At 44.0% G+C, this 16734-nt stretch overlaps 2 protein-coding genes across 2 annotated transcripts; one reads left to right on the top strand and one right to left on the bottom strand.

Moving 5' to 3' along the window:
- The first annotated feature begins 350 nt into the window (after window positions 1-350).
- On the top strand, window positions 351-6083 carry tedc1 (tubulin epsilon and delta complex 1). Its single transcript, XM_072365905.1, has 8 exons — window positions 351-561; window positions 1512-1584; window positions 1770-1978; window positions 2067-2204; window positions 2939-2995; window positions 3333-3419; window positions 4535-4669; window positions 5345-6083. The coding sequence occupies exons 1-8, from the start codon at window positions 418-420 to the stop codon at window positions 5678-5680; spliced, it is 1179 nt and encodes a 392-aa protein (XP_072222006.1). The 5' UTR covers window positions 351-417; the 3' UTR covers window positions 5681-6083.
- Window positions 6084-6085: 2 nt separating this feature from the next.
- Window positions 6086-9862, bottom strand: pth2 (parathyroid hormone 2). The gene is made up of 3 exons (XM_072365906.1): window positions 9667-9862; window positions 9344-9523; window positions 6086-6396 (listed from the first exon to the last, which is right to left on the bottom strand). Exons 1-3 carry the CDS (start codon window positions 9759-9761, stop codon window positions 6222-6224), a joined length of 450 nt encoding a protein of 149 aa, XP_072222007.1. The 5' UTR covers window positions 9762-9862; the 3' UTR covers window positions 6086-6221.
- Between the last annotated feature and the right edge of the window lie 6872 nt (window positions 9863-16734).

Genomic DNA, 16734 nt, shown 5'->3' on the forward strand with positions numbered 1-16734 from the left:
TGAATCCTTCAAAAGCCCAACTTTTACATGAAAACATCACTTTAATTTCTGATTGATTCTTAGATATTTTCTCTGATTCATCTCTTATATTATTCCTCTAAGTGTTATTTGTTCTGGGTGCTCAGTTAATTTGTAACATCTGCTTTTTTAATTTTTCTAAGAACGTTTAAACTTCATAAAAGTTTAGTTGCTGCTTCAGAAGACGCTGAGAATAAGTCCCGCCCACCGACCTTCAAATCACGGTTCTGATTGGTCAACAGAAACATCAATCTGAAGTTGCGTTTCCTTAGCAACAACCCGGAAGTTCTTCGTTTATAACAGGAAGCGGGAAAATTGATTGTTTGGGAAAGTTAGCTCGTCGCTGCCGGTCTGAGGGGACCGAACTTTGGTTCTCAGCCGTGTTTGTGTCCGGCTGTAATGCAGCGGAGTAAAGCGGCTGTGAGTGTGGAGGTGAAGCGGGTGATAGGAGCTCTGTGCCGGCTTCTGGCGGCCGCCGGCCTGGACCATGTACCCGCACCGGAGGCCTTCAGACGGGCAAAATTTGGAGGCGGACCCGTGGAGGTAGCTGTTTTTTTTTATTGCTATAAAATGTCAGAAATGAATTCGGAGTAGTTTGTAAATAAATGTCAAACTTTATTTCAGACACAAAGGTCCATATAGACAAAATAAAAGTAATATAGAAAAACTTACCACATTAAATCAAATTGACAATTATATAGTTACAGTTCTAGTTATAAGCGCTTCCAAAAGTAAGACAAACACTTTATTTTACCTAATTTAAGGCCATAATAAGTGCATTTCAATTTTATTTTTTGATAGTGGCCGTTATTTTAAAGTAGACTACTCTACAATAAATAGATTCCCATTTAAATAAATACATCAAATCATTATTGATAATCATTCTTGAGTAAATATTCACATAAAATGCTGTTTTTTTTATTTATTTTTTTAAAGTGGGTTCATGAGGTTTTTTACATTGTTATATTTTAACAATACAAATGCTTTATTAATTAAAGGCTCAACATTAAAAACACCAGCAATAAACAAATCTGTACAAATGACACAATTTCATGCAGGATCAATAACTTTTAGAGGAGAAAAGTCCTGCGGCTCCCCTAATTTGTTAATCTACAGTCAGGAAAACAGGAAAAAATGTTCAGCAGCTCATTATAAACAGTTTGTTCTGTTCTGATTCCTGTACATTCCTCTGAAAATCCTCAGGTACAAGGACTGAAAATGAGTGAAAAAGCAGAAAATGTCCAAAGAAAAACTCCGAAAGAGCTTCAGAAAGTTGGAGAACTGAACTGAGAGAGTCAATGAGATTATATCATTTTATTGATTTCCATTTATCACAATGGGGCCAACGCAGATGCAAACAAATTAATATAATAAATAAGGCTACATGGAAAATAAGAATTAAGCTGAATTCCCTATAAAAGATTCAGCAAAAGACTCCAAAACCAGGCTCGATGTGACGGTTTTTAGCATCATGAGCTGCTTCTGCTTCTCAGGAGGATCAGTTCTGGCAGCTTCTCAGCTGCCTCCTTCAGGCGACTGGGATGGTTTCCTCCTCTCAGCTAACAGGTAATTTTCTCTTTTGAAACAGTTTGAACACATTTTTTTGCTCGTCCCAAATGTTTCTTGAATTTTGTTTAGTACACCAAAGTTCAGTTCCATGCGTAAACAAAAAGGGACTCTGCTGTTCCAAGCCGACCTGCTTTTCATGGAGGGTGGATGAAGTTCGGATGTGTTTTGCGTGTTTGCCTCAGAGCGCAGACAGCTGGTGGCTGCAGGCCTGTGGCAGACCGGCTTCCACGCTGACTGGATGTATGTGAAGGACGGAGAAGGAGGTGGGGCGCGTTTCTCCAGCAGAGACCTCCTCCTGGCTCTGGGCTGGCTGCTGGCTGCAGGAACCCTGGAGGAACTGGTGGCACAGCGGGTGCAGCAGCTGGACCAAACGCTCCTCTCGCCTGTAGCTGTGAGTCAGGCCGGTGCACTGCACCATAGAAGGCTGTTAAACCTGACCCTGGACTCATATGTTTGTGTGCTTTCTGTGCGTGTGTGAGGCGAAACCGGAGTTTTCCGGTGAGTTCCAGCTGGACTCGGCCGCGTTGAGGAGGCTTCAGTGGCTCGTTGGGAATCTGAGGCACCAGGGACGGACTCTGCTGTCCGCGACAGACGAGCGAACTCGTGCGCTCCACGCTGTGAGGAGATCTTCTCTTTTCCATTTCTGAAGCTGCTGTTCTGTATCTGAGGTCAAGGATCAGGATCATTAGTAACGTGTAAAGTTCAACTTCTCAGAAGAAGTTCACTCGAACAGCAGAAGGTCAGAATTTAATCTGTGATTGGTGGAATAAGTGCTGTTTCGTTGTTAGCTGCTGCTTCACATGCATTTCTATCTGAAGCATCTGAAGGAAAGTCGGCGTGAGTCACCTCCTCCGGTCATGAATCCAACACAGGACGAAAAAGAGTGAAACGGATCAAAAATAAACACTTTCATTATTATTTCATGGCTCTTTTCAGTTACTTTTTATTCTATTAAAGGGGCGTGGCCATCTTTGTGGTGATCTCTGATCGCTTTTCGTCCTTCGGCTGCTCTGTTGGAAGTTAAACGTCTCTTCCTCCGTCATATCAATAATTTCAGAGATTATAAAGCTGCTTTTTGTCCATTTTAGCAGGAGACTCGCCCGCCTTGTGTGTTTTTTGTGGTTTAATCATTAATTCTTTTGCTTCTCTGCTCCTGTGAAGCTGTTGACTCTGTTTAGCCATAAATGACAGAAATAAGGACAGAATGCAAAGATGATGACTTTAAAACAGATTATTTCTGCTGTCAAACTGATAAAATAAGTTGAAGCAGGTGCAGCCTGGAGGTTAAAGGGTTAATTAGCTAATTTATTGAACAAATTATGGTATCTAAGTGAAATCAATGCATCCTCAGGTTCTCTCTGCCAGCCTTTCTTCCTCTCCTGGTCGGAGCTCCGCCGTCCTGCAGGAGGTACGTAGCACCGCTGTTTTCTGCCCTTTTCTGCCATCCAAATGTTCCCCAACCTCCAGGCTGGAGGACGAGATGCCGACTGCTCCTTCATCCCTAAAAGAAAAGGGGATGTTAGGATTAGACCTTATTCTCATCTCATATGAGCCGACAAAACCACGTCGAAAGCAACTCTTTGATGAGAAATAAAATGTTTGGAGCAAAGTTACGCTCTAACTTATTTCCACATTAAAACTTCTTTTAGTCAGTTACACATATGTTCTTATTTGAGATTTTATGAAATAAAACACATGAGCTCGAGCTTTTTCTGCCTTATTGAATAAAGTGTTTCTTTCTGTAGGATTGTGTTCGTGTTCGGCAGCTCTGTGACCTCCTGGAAGCTTTTCTGAGCTGGAAGCAGGTGGAGAAGGTTTTCTGGACGTGGATGGTGAGTTGTTCGCCTGTCTGAAGGTGTTGGTCACGTGATTCAAGGTGTGAACGGTTGTGAGACCTCCGGGGAGGAGAGTCGATGCTGCGTTGTTGGGGCTGGAAGGTGAAACCTTTCTCCAGTTTAACAGACACCGCTGAGAGAGAGAAACACAAGTTAATGACAACAATGATGTCACATGTGGAGGAGAGGTGCATCATGGGAGCAGGCTGGAAGTCACCGATTACTTGGATTTTATTAGGGAGGAATAAGTGTCGTCACCACATTTAGATCAACGTTACTGTGTGGAAAAGCAGCCACTAAAACACCTGAAATAGGTGTGTAGGAGCAGCTAAAGGGACCAAAACTTACCTTTTGTACAATTACTCTCACTGCGCTGTAAATAAAGAACCTTTCACAACTACTAAATGCTGCTTTTCATTTGTTGATAATAACATTTCTAAATCTATCACAATGAATAACGGTTGGAAGATACAATCCAGTTCATTGTAATACGATCATATTCCAGTCAAATCAAATCAATTAATAAGTTTCCCAGATCGCACTGAAACTTCTCTCTGATCCAATCCCCGTCCTGAGCTGCACGAGGCGACTGTGGAGAGAAAAAACTCCCTTTTAACAGGAAGAAACCTCCATCAGAACCAGAACCAGGAAGAAACCTCCATCAGAACCAGAACCAGGAAGGGTCCATCTGCCTGGACCAGCTGGGGCTGAGAGGACAGGAAAGAGGGGACAACAAGCAGCGTAACACCAGGCCAGAGACACCTGCTGAGAGAGAGAAACACAAGTTAATGACAGCAATGATGTCAGAGGGAGGAGAGGTGCATCATGGGAGCTCCCCCAGCAGGCTGGGCCCATAGCAGCAGAACTATGGGATGTTTCAGGCTCACCTGAGCCATCCCTAACTATAAGCTTTATCAGAAAGGAAAGTTTCAGCCTGATCTTAAAGGTAGAGAGGGTGTCTGCTTCCTGAAGCCAAAGAAGAAGGAGAACTCTGAACTATGAAGCAGAGGATCCTGTTATAGGCAGTTAGCAGTTTTTTAAAAGATGATGGTAAATGTTTAGTTTCAGATGTTTCTTTATGGACAGAAAATGTGACGCTAAGCTGTGTGCAGGACAGCGTGATGGACTGTCATCCGACTGATCCTGATGACATCAGGCCTTCACGAACTCCCCGAGAGGCTCCAAAGGTGCGTCACCATGGAGACCGTGGGCTGGAGAAACTGGACGAGATGCTCGTGAGGCTGCAGGTGTGAGACACACCCACACGCTTCAAAGCTCATTCACATGTAGAGCGACTGCACCAACGTGTTGTCACCTGTAAAAACAAGATATTCGTTCATTCACTAGTGTTCAGTGTTCAGCCTTAAGCCAGTTTTACTATTTAAAGGGGACATATTGTTTAAAAGTCCCTTCTTCCTGTTCCTGGGAGCATATATTAGTGTTTTAAGTCACCAGCAAGTGTAAAACTCCCCAAAAACACAACCCTGGTATTTATTTAAGTTGTCTAAAACTTACCCCGCCTCCTTCGCTAAGCCCCGCCCACTCAGCTCCACCCTGCTGGACGGATGAAGCCAGCTTCTGGTGGAAATGTTCTGCTGTCAGCTGCACTGAGGAGCATGCATCTTCCATCCAGCAGCAGCCTCAGAGGATATAAGAGCCCAGTGGATAAACTATATCTGAGGCTAATGTTCCAGCAGAGTTAGCTAAAGACTGTGAATGTGCAGCAAACACTTTTCATCCCACTGTTTTAACAACTTGGTCCAGTTCAACGCTGGACTGAAGGAACTGAGCCACAAACTGAGCCGGAATTTAAGGAAACTGTGAGGAAGATGTGGGTGAATGAGGCCCGGTGAGATTCAGCGGTACGACGACAGAAGATTGCAGCTGATGTGATGGTCTGAACTTCATTTCTCCTCTTTCAGGAAACGCAGAGGAGGAGCAGAGGCTGTGTCGACCACAGAGGGGGAGCAGAGAGTTCACAGGAGGGATGTGGCGCCTCCTCCCTGCCTCTTCTCTCCTCTCTGCCCTCCTTGCCCCCCATCCCACGGCTGTGGCGTGCCAGGCTGCAGCCTGAGAAGCCCCCCGGACCCAGCGGCGTGGCAGCTCCTGACGAGCTCCCGGCGCCTCGAGCTGCAGAGCGGCTGCGGCGTGCCGAAGCTGCGCTGCTGCAGAGGAGGGACAGACGGAGGCTGGCCAGCAGGATGCAGCTGCAGGACACGATCGGACAGCTGGACGAGCTGGTGCTGATCCCACTGTAGACCTGGAAGTGAGAGGAATACTTCCTCCATATTCGGGGTCTTTCACTTTAACGGGTTCCTTCTGAGGCACGGTTCAGATTTTCTCCATCAGATGTGAAGCTCAGTCTGAACGAGCTGGAAGAGGAAGATGTGTGGCTCTCCTGGATGAACTAACAGATCATGACACTAGTGGCTCTGAATAAAGCTGCTGTTGAATCAGCTCCACCGGATGAAGTCAAACACGAGAATCCAGACACCACAAAACATTTTGTGCATATTTATTATCTCACAAACTGAATAACAGCAACATATTTTCATCAGGAACAACAACCGTTAGACTTCAGCATTGAATGAATATCTGTTTTCATTTAAACTACAAACTTACACAGTTCAAATGAGAGCTGGAATAAAATGCTACATAAAACAGCTTTTGATGTCTACAGCGTCCTGTTTTCAGAACCGAACCCCCCCCCCCTGCAGATGTTAGAGGCTTTTAGCCAGCGATGCGTTCACAGACTTGTTCTGATTTTGTGGTAAAAGTGCAACAAACAGTCAAATATCATCAAGAATTAACCACCAGTAGTTTCTGCATGTAGGAGTTGAGCCACTTCTGCCTCTCCATGGAAGTGAGCAGCTTACTCTTCTCTCTGAAGGCGGCGTCATCGGCCACCACCATGTTCCTCTTCACCACCCGGGCGCCTTCAGACGTCCACTCGGCGGGCCACACCCCCTCCACGCTGCAGACAGAGAGCCAGGCGACACATGGTGACTGCACTCACACACGAGCAGGGTTTCCTTAACATTTAACCATCACGCTTATTTATTCTTCCTGTTTACACTTTGGAAAGATTGTGAACCCTTTAGAACTTTCCGAAGTGTTTGATTTGGTCATTTATTTATGGAGGAAAAGGTCGGGACGCTCCAGAACTTCTTTAATCGTTCTTCAGTAGAACCACCTGAGCGCTTGGAGTTGTCCAGATTCGAGGCAGATTTAGACGGATTTTATTTGGAGTTTACCGGTAAAATCAGAACTTATTCTTCCGTCTGTAATGGCGACCCGTTCCGGCCCAGATGGAGTAAAAACTGCTGGGTTTTCCTGGGAGAATCCATCTTTTTAGACTTCAAGCTTTATTATGCTACAGTCCAAAGCGACTTACAAATCAACTCCATAGAAGGAACTGAAGACAGACCTGAATTCAGAGGTACAGAAGATCCTACCGAATGCAGAGGAGCATCGCAGGCAGCTCCAGCAGCTCATCGATGGTATCCTGGACCAGCAGGTGGCGAAGACTGACATGAAGCTGCGCCACATAGTCACCAAAGGAATCGAGGTATTTATGACATTGATTTGGGGATTTGCTTTAAACTCTGAAGACCTTTAGTGATGGGAAATGGGAACGCTCCCCAACAAAATGCACATGACCTTTGGATCTTAGTAAAGTGACATTTTTGAGGAAGTGTGACTTCTCTCTGAACTGTTTCTGTATTTATCAGACGCTTTTATCCAAAGCGACTTACAAATGAAGATATAACAGCTTTATAAAAAGCTAACAATAAGCTACATAGAAGGAACCCAGGAGTCCGACTCTGTCAGAGGGGACAGAGTAGAGATAGGGTGCAGGCATAGAAGGAAGAGCAGAAAGATAAAGTGCAGAGATAGAGGGGGGAGGGAAGTACAAGGTAAGTGCTGGGATAGGAGATGCTCTCTGAAGAGCTGGGTTTTCAGGAGCTTCTTGAAGATAGACAGGGACGCCCCTGTTCTGGTAGCGCTCGGTAGCTCATTCCACCATCGTGGGACGACACATGAACAGAGTTTGGATTGTCTTAGGCGTGGTGTAGGAGCTGCTAGACGACAATCCTGGGACCAACGGAGGGACCCAGTTGGGACAGAAGCCTTTGCAAGAGCATTCAAGTAGATGGAGCCGTTCCATTAAGCTCTTTGTAGCTAACATCAGGGACTTGGATCTGATGCGGGCGGCTAAGGGCAGCCAGAGGAGCTCAATGAACAGAGGGGGGACGAGTTCTTTGAAGTTTAGTTGGTCATCAATCATGACACCAAAGTTTCTAGCAACCTTTGATGGAACAAGAGATAGCTTTGAGTGTTTTGGACAAAGTTTGAGCCAATCAGTGTCGTCCGGTTCTGTTTGGTTCCACTTGGACCATCTGACTGGTTTGACCTCATCAGTGTCGTGTTCAGGGGAACCAACACGGGCCCAAACCATGACACCACCACCACCGTGTTTCACTGATCAGGTTTTATGCTGTTTGCAGGAGTTTGAACTCTTTTAGAGAGGATTTTCCAACTCATCCTCATCTCCTCTGCGGAAACCTTTGGCTCTTTGGCTCCCCCTACAGTTACGGGATGTAACACCGCCGTCTTCATGTGAGCCGTGCACGAGATAAATGACCTGTAAACGTGACGGGTGGAGACCCTCCACCTTACCTCACCACTAACCTTTTTACATGCTATTTGAACGGCGTAAAATGACGCGTTGCGTCTACGCTTCGCCATCAGAAGACGTGCAGAAGCAGCGACCGACAGCTGCTCCGTCACAGCTGGAGGCAGATGTTGGATACAGAAGTTATGTCAGCTGACGGGGGCAAAGCAAACATTTTTGTTCTCATTATTTAATAGTTTTGCAGCCATTTTTGACTTCTTTCACCTCCAGATTTGAACTAAAACTTAATTATCTGAGACTACATTGGATAAATCGGTCGTGATTCCCGGCGCCACCAGAAAAAGTCGTTCTGCGTTATGAATGAATAACACGGACTGTGAAAGGAGGTCGGCGTGGTTTCTGTTTGGAAAACACGATTGTTTAGAGTTTAAATGCAGAATAAAATGTGTTTTATGGCATAAAAGCTTCAGCGTTTCCCACATACCAGATAAAGTTAGATTTAGCCTCCATGTTCAACTCCTTGTAATTTCTGAACATTTTTCTCTATGAATAAATGACCAAGTTTGATGTTTTATTCCTTATTTACTCACTTGGGTTCCTTTTCGGATAAAAGATGATGTTTTAGGTTCTATTTGTTCAGAAATAAAGAACAGAAATGACCTGTTTTTAAGCTTTAAAGCATCATTTTATGCTTTCTTTAATTTATCTGACAACAGCAGCAGCTACCGCTTAAATATGACACAATAACCAACAGCTTAATGTTGCTTAATGACTGGAAAAAATGGGGCAAACAGTCCATCCTGCTCAGTACCTTCATTCTTTTTCAGATTTAGTGGAAATAAACGAGCTTTAGGTACACTGCCAGGCAGATTCAGTTAGCAGTTAGCAACCTTAACAGCAGCAGCTGTTTATTATGCCCTCAGCTAACTAAGCTAAGCTAACTAAGCTCAGCTAATTAAGCTCAGCTAACTAAGCTAAGCTAACTAAGCTCAGCTAATTAAGCTCAGCTAACTAAGCTCAGCTAACTAAGCTCAGCTAACTAAGCTCAGCTAAACAGATTCTTGTTGTATGTATCATATTGTACTTTATTAAACTCTTTTAACTGCGGAGCCGCTCTGATATTTGTGCTTTTCCAGGTTGTTTGGAGCCACCTGTCGGCCTCAATGTGACATTTTACCTACAGAAGACGTTTTTGTGTCGAAACCTGATCATTTGCAGGTAAAAGGTGTCAGCAGGTGGATGTTTTTGGACCTCACCTCTACAGTTTAATAACCTTTTCTGTTACCTCGCTTCTGTCCTCTCCGGAGCGAAGAGCCACGCCTCCCTCATCAGTCCCGCTTTGCTGTCGGCGGACGCTCTGAGGCTGGGCGCCGACATCATTTGGATATTCCAGTCATGGAGGGAGATGGAGGGGAAGAGGATGTCCCAGTCGCCTCGTTTCGGTTCGTCTGGATCCTCAGGACTTCTGGAATCAGATAAGATGAGACTAAACCGTGTTTGTGGGATCAAAAACACTTTGATTAGAACAAAATGGGTCAAAATGTTCTTCTTTTATTCAGAAATATGTAGTTCTTTGTTGTTTCTTAATGAGATTTACTGAAAAACCACCTGAGAGGTAGTCGAGGCTGAGGGAAGCCGGACATCACCGAGGTCATACCCAGAATGCAAAGCAACACGAAGGACATGCGAGGAAGCTCAGACATCCTAAAAAACAAAACAAAAAAACCTCAGGATGAGTTAAATGAGCAGTTTATTCTTCAAACTGAGTATAAAGTGTTGATCGATGCCACAGAGCTGCAGAGAAACGATTAATTTAGGTGGAACATGAATGAGAACTTCATACAAAATCTGATTTAAACTTGAAATGAAGCTGGTGAAAGGTTGATAATCACAGTAATACACTTTATTAAACGGAAGAAACAATAACGGCTGAAAAACGGCCTCAAATCAAAACACTGAAGCATCGTTTGTAGTTTAAAGTCTTTCTTTGCTTCAGCAGTAATAAACAAATATACAAATAAACCCTGAAATGAAACAGAGAAACATGGCTTTGAACTGGGTGAATTGATGCAGTAATGAAGAAATACTTTGATTTTAAAGAATGATTTTCATCCCATCTGTGGGGTTTTTTATCTTTTAACTCCACATTTATCACAGAGCTGGTTTAATTCCAGCTCCAGCACCTAAACGACATCCTCTGTCACCTGAAACATGTTAAAAACCCAACTAATGACTCAAAAAACTATAAAAACAGAAAAGCGATATATTTAAATGTATATATATGGTCAGCCAATAAGAAATAGAAAACAGAATAAAACCTGATTACAAATTAGATTTAAAACCTTAGCAAAGCTGTTTGGGACTAAAAAGAAGCTTAAAGTGAGGAGAGTCTTTATTTAAAATGAAACTGAAGCGCTGCTCTGTCAAAGCAAAGGTGTTACCAGGAGAAAAGATGGTAAAAAAGCAGCTGATGAAAGGGAAACTGAACGAGTTGCTCCACGTTCTCAGGAAAGTTTCGTCTTTCCTCAGGTCGTGAAGTCGTGAAATGAATGAAAACATTCGTCTGGTTGCTCTCGGGTGTCGTCTTAAGAGAGCAGCCGTCATTTCAAACTGTTGTAGTCGCTGGACGGTGCAGACGGGTGGAGTTCTGGATGGTTGGAGGTCCCAACAAGGCTGCTACGTCAGCCGGGAGGTGGTGGAGCGACGCTCTGGGCTGGAATAAGATGGCAGGACCCTGTTGGGGAGCATTTCCTGCTGCTGTGGGACAAAAACAACCAGAAAGTACCACTGAGTCTTTGGCTGCTGTGACTCGTGGCGGTGCCACCGTCACCCACCCCCACCTGGACCCGGCTGGGAACCTGTGGAGCATCCTGAAGCTCAGCGGATGGGAGCTGTTAAGGTGGTATGGAAGGAGGAGCTTCATCAGTGGTTTGTTTTTTAATAGATTATCTCCTGCGTAACCGCTTCTTTACAACCTTTTTTATTCATTCAAACTCTCATTCATTATAATTTGGAGAACTGTGACGCTTTCCTTGTTATAAACAAAACGATCCTCAAACATCAGCATCTTCAGGCTTCTTCTGGTGTCTGTTTTTAACACCCGAAGCTGTTAATAAAGTCCAGCCAGCGTTCGTCCAGCAGACAGACCTGATACGTGATAAAGGATGTGATGGGCTGGCTGTTGGGTGAATCTTACCTGCTTCTCAGGGGAATGACAGCCTGTCGGTCTTTTAGAAGTTCGAAGCAGCAAACGGCTTCTGGAGGTTGGAGCTTCCGCCTCCACACCAGAAACAACGAACCACCACCGAAGGAAGGAAATGACCCCAGCAACAAACAAACAAGCGATTTTTCCTGCTTCCTCCTGTCTACTTGTTTTTAAAAAACATGCTTTTGTCTTCTCTAGCCTGAAAGAACATTGGAGAAACCCTTTGTGGTTGCAGAATGCTGCAGGCAGTTGGAAGGTGGCTGGACGCCACCGGTGCCTCGTCTTATATACGTCTGAACCCTGGACTGAAGTGCTGTAACCCACAGCCCCCAAACACACCCACACAGGAGCACAAACACCCCTCAGCAGATCAGTCTGACTCCATCGTGGCAGAGCACCACCTCTGTGAAAGCGTTAAACAGCTTGTTAGTGTCCTGCTACAAAGACTCGTGGTCACGGTGCTGTTGAACAGCATCTTATTACTGAATATCATTAAAGTCTTCATTCATACTCTGCAGCAGATGCACCAAACATTGGATTTTTCTCTCCAAGTCCAGGTTTTACGCCCTCTTATTTTATTACTGACAACTTAGTGACTGACTCATCCCCGATTAGAGAAATCTGTTTAAATCTGTTCGTTTTACTGGGTTAAAAGGGAGTGATGGCCTGAGTCTGGAGATGTTTTTGTGTTGAGACAAATTTGGTGTGGAACTTGGAGGCCTTCAACCTTTCTGAGCTGCACTTTATGGAGAACAGGCATGAGCTCCAGCTTTAAAGGTGACATATTGGTTCAAACTTTGTGTGAAAGTTCCTCATTTAACGAGCCGTTCGGATTTTAATTTCAAAAATACGTCACTTGTCCAGTTGGCTCCGCCTCCTCTGCTAAGCCCCGCCCACTCACATCCACCCTGCTGGGCGGATGAAGCCAGCTTCTGGTGGAAATGTTCTGCTGTCAGCTGCACTGAGGAGCATGCATCTTCCATCCAGCAGCAGCCTCAGAGGATATAAGAGCCCAGTGGATAAACTATATCTGAGGCTAATGTTCCAGCAGAGTTAGCTAAAGACTGCGAATGTGCAGCAAACACTTTTCATCCCACTGTTTTAACAACTTGGTCCAGTTCAACGCTGGACTGAAGGAACTGAGCCACAAAGAGGATCAGTTCCAGCTCTCAGAGCCTGAACTTCAGAGCAGGGAAATGGAAGCATCTGAGAAATAACTCCTCATGGTTTATTTACTGATTTATTTCTTCCTTTAGCAGCAGCTAACGCTAACAGCTTAGCTAATGAAGATGGCGTACACCAACTTCTAAGGAGTTACTGCTGTTCCTTTCTGAAAGATGAACATTATTGTTCCCACATTACTTTGTTAGCTGAAGCTTTCTAGTTGAACGGTTCCGTTCTGTAACTCAGACAACCTGCAGCTGTGTTTAAGGTGTGTTTCCAACACAACTCCGGTCCTCTCCTCACTCTCGGTGTGTTAACGTTACATTATCGGCATGTTTCTGATAAAGATGGAGGTCTCCAGGTACAATTGTTTAATGAGGTTAATAAATCCAAAATGTTTAAACGCAGTAATTAACGGTTCACATGCATTACTACGAGTTACGCTGTGCACATCTCTGGCTTGGTCCATTACTGTTGATGAGACAGCATCGTTTGCTAGCATCTGCTGCTAACTTACAGCTAACTGCTAACTTACAGCTAACTGCTAACTTACAGCTAACGGCTAACTTACAGCTAACGGCTAACTTACAGCTACATGCTAAACTGTTTCCCTCTGGAATCAATACAGTAACTATCTATATCTATAGAGCTGGAGTGTTTCTGACTGGAGGAACAGCTTCATTCTGTCTGTTTCTGCATTAAATCACAGCAGGTGTCCAGGTGTTGATGACAGGAAACGCAGGTAAACGCACCTGAACTCTCCACAGCAGCGTGACAGCAGTTTGTATTTTTTTATGCAAACGTAGGACCTCAGAAAATTGTCTGTGAGAAGCAAGAAAATCCTCCGATCTGATGAGCCGAAGATTGAACTGTTGCTCCTTGTGTTTCTTCCTCTTATTCCTTTAAAGCAGAGAAATAACCATCAAGATGAGGGTTTTTAAACTGATAATCTCCCTTCTAAAGTCCCCTTTTTCTGTCTTTTACTTCCAACTTTTCATTGTATTTTTTAGCATTGTTTTAGCTTTCGTTACATCTTTTCAAACTATTTTTGCTGTGTTGTAAATCCATTTCTTATTTTTTTATTATTATACATGAAAGCTGCTGCATGAATGCAGCTTGATTAGTTCTTTTGGGATGTTTTTCCTCGTCAGGGACCGGAAGACCGATCGGGATCGATGGGAAAGATGGATGCATTCAAACTTAAAGCTCTCGTGAGTGAAAACCCTCACAGAAGCTTTCAGCCACCTCTGAAGCGGCTCAAACAGACGCTTTACGTCCTGAACGTTTCTGCCAAGAGGAATGAGAAGACTGACTTTATCTGAGACGAGTCTGGAATAAGAAAAGCATTTTCTCGGGTTTGAAATGATAATGGAGTGCTGCTTAAATGAACGCTCTGTGGCTCATGAGTTCATCACTACTGTATAAGCACCTCGTCAGTGAGAATCCCGCCATCTCTTAAATTGGACGCATCCACTGACGGATGGATGTGTGACGCTGTGGCCCCGGATCATCAAACATCCTCAGAAACACCACAAAGGGAGGAGCGCTGGATCTTCTGCGGAGCTGGACGCTCGGGCACCTTGTTACGGATCTCGTTGGAAATAATGACCTGCAGACAGGAAGCAGCTGGTCCTAATGATGGCGCCTCGGCTCGGGTTTTACTCGGAATAACAAGCTTCCAGCCAAGGCCTGAGTCACCTCACTGCACGTCCGCTGTCATCAGAAACGCTCTCATCTTCCCGTTTGTAGATTCCTCAAATGGGATTTATATTTGGACGGTGACGTTCTTCTTCTATGGTTCTTAAACAGCTGCGTTGTTGGGTGCTACTGTACAGGAGAGGATTCAGACCCCTTCGCTCTCCACACATTAATCAGTCGAAACGCAAAGACTCAAAGGCAGTCTGAGCACGTGCTTTTGTTTCATTTGTTGTTTTTCTAAAGATCAAAAAGAAACACAAAGTCCTTTTTTTTCCAGGTATGTCACACACCTCTTTTAAGGAATCTGTTCTTTTTAAGAGCCCAAATGCTTGTTTTTACACTCCACCATTAAAATGCTATGTCTCAGAGACCATTCGTTTCTGCTTTTCACCACAGCTGCAGCCAGTAATCAGCCGTGTGCAAACTTTCCCTCCGATACTCCAACCTGGACCGACATCTTTGCTCCCGTCTCCTCCTGAATCCTCTGCACCAATGTTTGGAAACACAGGGCCCGGTTCAGCAGTCCAACTGCTCCTTTAGCCTGGAACAGCAAGAGGCTGAGCGAAAGGAAAGCTGTGATTTGTGTCTCCTGTTACCCAATAATTAGTCCATTAGTGCTTCCTTTGCTGAAGGACACAACAAAGGAAGCACTGGAGCATCCTTTTCTTTAGAGAACGCTCTAATCATGGCTTTAATTCCTCTTCGTTCTGCTCTGATGTTTCTCTGAGAAGCAAAAACAAATTTGTGGAACAATCTTGTCGTGATAATATGAGTCACAGCAGATGATGTGTTGGGTTTATCTCTGGTTCATCTCCCAGCTTTAAGTATTTAATTGGTTTTATTGTTAGTTTTTGCAGCTGTAGCTCCATATAAGAGTGCGTTTTCAGCCTGGTTCAGAACATCTCCGCCTCAGATCTGTCCTTCAAAGCTCAGGTGACTGAAGTCCTGCTTCGTCCAACTGTGAAGTCGACCGCGTGACACGATTTTTCAAACGGTTTTAAAGTTGTAGACAGTTTTTCTGGAGTCTTTAATCCTGTTTCATGCTGTTTGTGTCGTTCAGTGACTCGTTCTGCGTTTTCAGCCAACACGTGCGCTGTTGTCACGTCCAAACAGGAAGCAGGGGAAGCTGTGGCTGACAGTAACCATGGCGATGAGGCTAAAAACGTACGGGTCAGTTGGACCGAGCAAAAGGAGAAACTAACTGCTTTATGGAAACCGCACGAACGTCTCTACGATGTTTCATCTGAACTTAAACATGCAGCTGTGGCTGAAAGCTGCCGATCGGTCGACTTCATCGCTGTTTCCACCAGGTGCATGATGGGAAATAACCTCAGAATAATAATAGTGACCCTGTAAGATCTGGAGTCTTTGTTAAATCAAACTCAGACTTTGCCTGTGGATGTGAGAGGGAGTCAGGAGTTAGTCTGTTACAGATGTTTTCAAAGCTTTTCTGAAAGTTGTTTCGTCTTCAGGAGGCAGATGGTCGACCGAGATGAGATCTCTTCTTTTCCGAGGCTTTCATGTCCAACCGCCGAGGCCTCAAAGTAAGTAAGAATGGCAAAGAAATGAGGAACTTCTATTTTAATCTCTTGATTTTACCAAATAAAAATGCTTTTATTCCCTTAGAAAGAACCTTTTAAATCTGTTTCCCTCTTCACAGGAGAACTGCAATAAAAGGCTCGTTAAAGAGGATCATCGTTCAGAGGCTGACGAGAAGAAAGTGGACGGATCGGTGGTGTTTGTGAGAAGTTTGAGACGAAGTGAATCTCGTGTGGGAATAACTGACAAAGAGTGACCCTGAAGCTGCTTGTTTTCTCCCCCAAAGGGAATTTAACCTCCTCCAGAGGCAGTGGATGGATGCTATTCCCAACCTGACCACTAGGTGTCAGTATCCATAAAGCAGAGACATTATTCTACTGTTAATTATTTCCATTATATTGGAATCATGCTGCTTTTTAACCAACAGAACATGCATGTAGGTCTGTTGGGCTGCTTGATACAGTTTAATATTAATAAATGATAGTTTAAATGCAAGAAATCTACAATTATCGCAGGCAAATATCACGTTATGTCATTTTTGATGTAGATAAAAATGAGATATAGTTTTCTAAGCTGGTTGTTGAGGGTTTGCTCTCATTAGACTTTGACATTAATTACAGTGCGAAGGGGAACACGATCATAAGGAGTGGGGAGGATCGTGAACTATCATCTTACTTCTTTCTATTGTCCTTAAAGTGTGTAATGACGTTAAATATCTGACTTTATACATCTGACTGATCATCAGGGACATTTGCACACAGTGTCGGCTGATTTTTGCACGTGAATATGTTGATGTGTCAGTTTAGTTACACTTTTTAAAGCCTATTTATTGTTCCCCCGTCGGCTCTTTGTTCTTATCGACTGCTGCTGTGTGCTTCTTTGATTAGAGTCAGACGCTGTGGTTCATAACGCTGCTTTCTAATCTGTTAGGATAGAGTTTAGCAGACAAACATAAAGCATAATAAACCACTTGTCGGGTCATTATTGTAGTTTTCTGGTTTAAAGGTCAGAGAGGGATGAGGACTTTATTGGTGCCATCTTCTCTTTTTGAAAGAATAATCTTCTTTGTG

The sequence above is a fragment of the Leuresthes tenuis genome, unplaced genomic scaffold, assembly GCF_036924035.1.
Source record: "Leuresthes tenuis unplaced genomic scaffold, fLeuTen1.0.hap1 SCAF_15, whole genome shotgun sequence".
NCBI classification, from domain to species: Eukaryota; Metazoa; Chordata; class Actinopteri; order Atheriniformes; family Atherinopsidae; genus Leuresthes; species Leuresthes tenuis.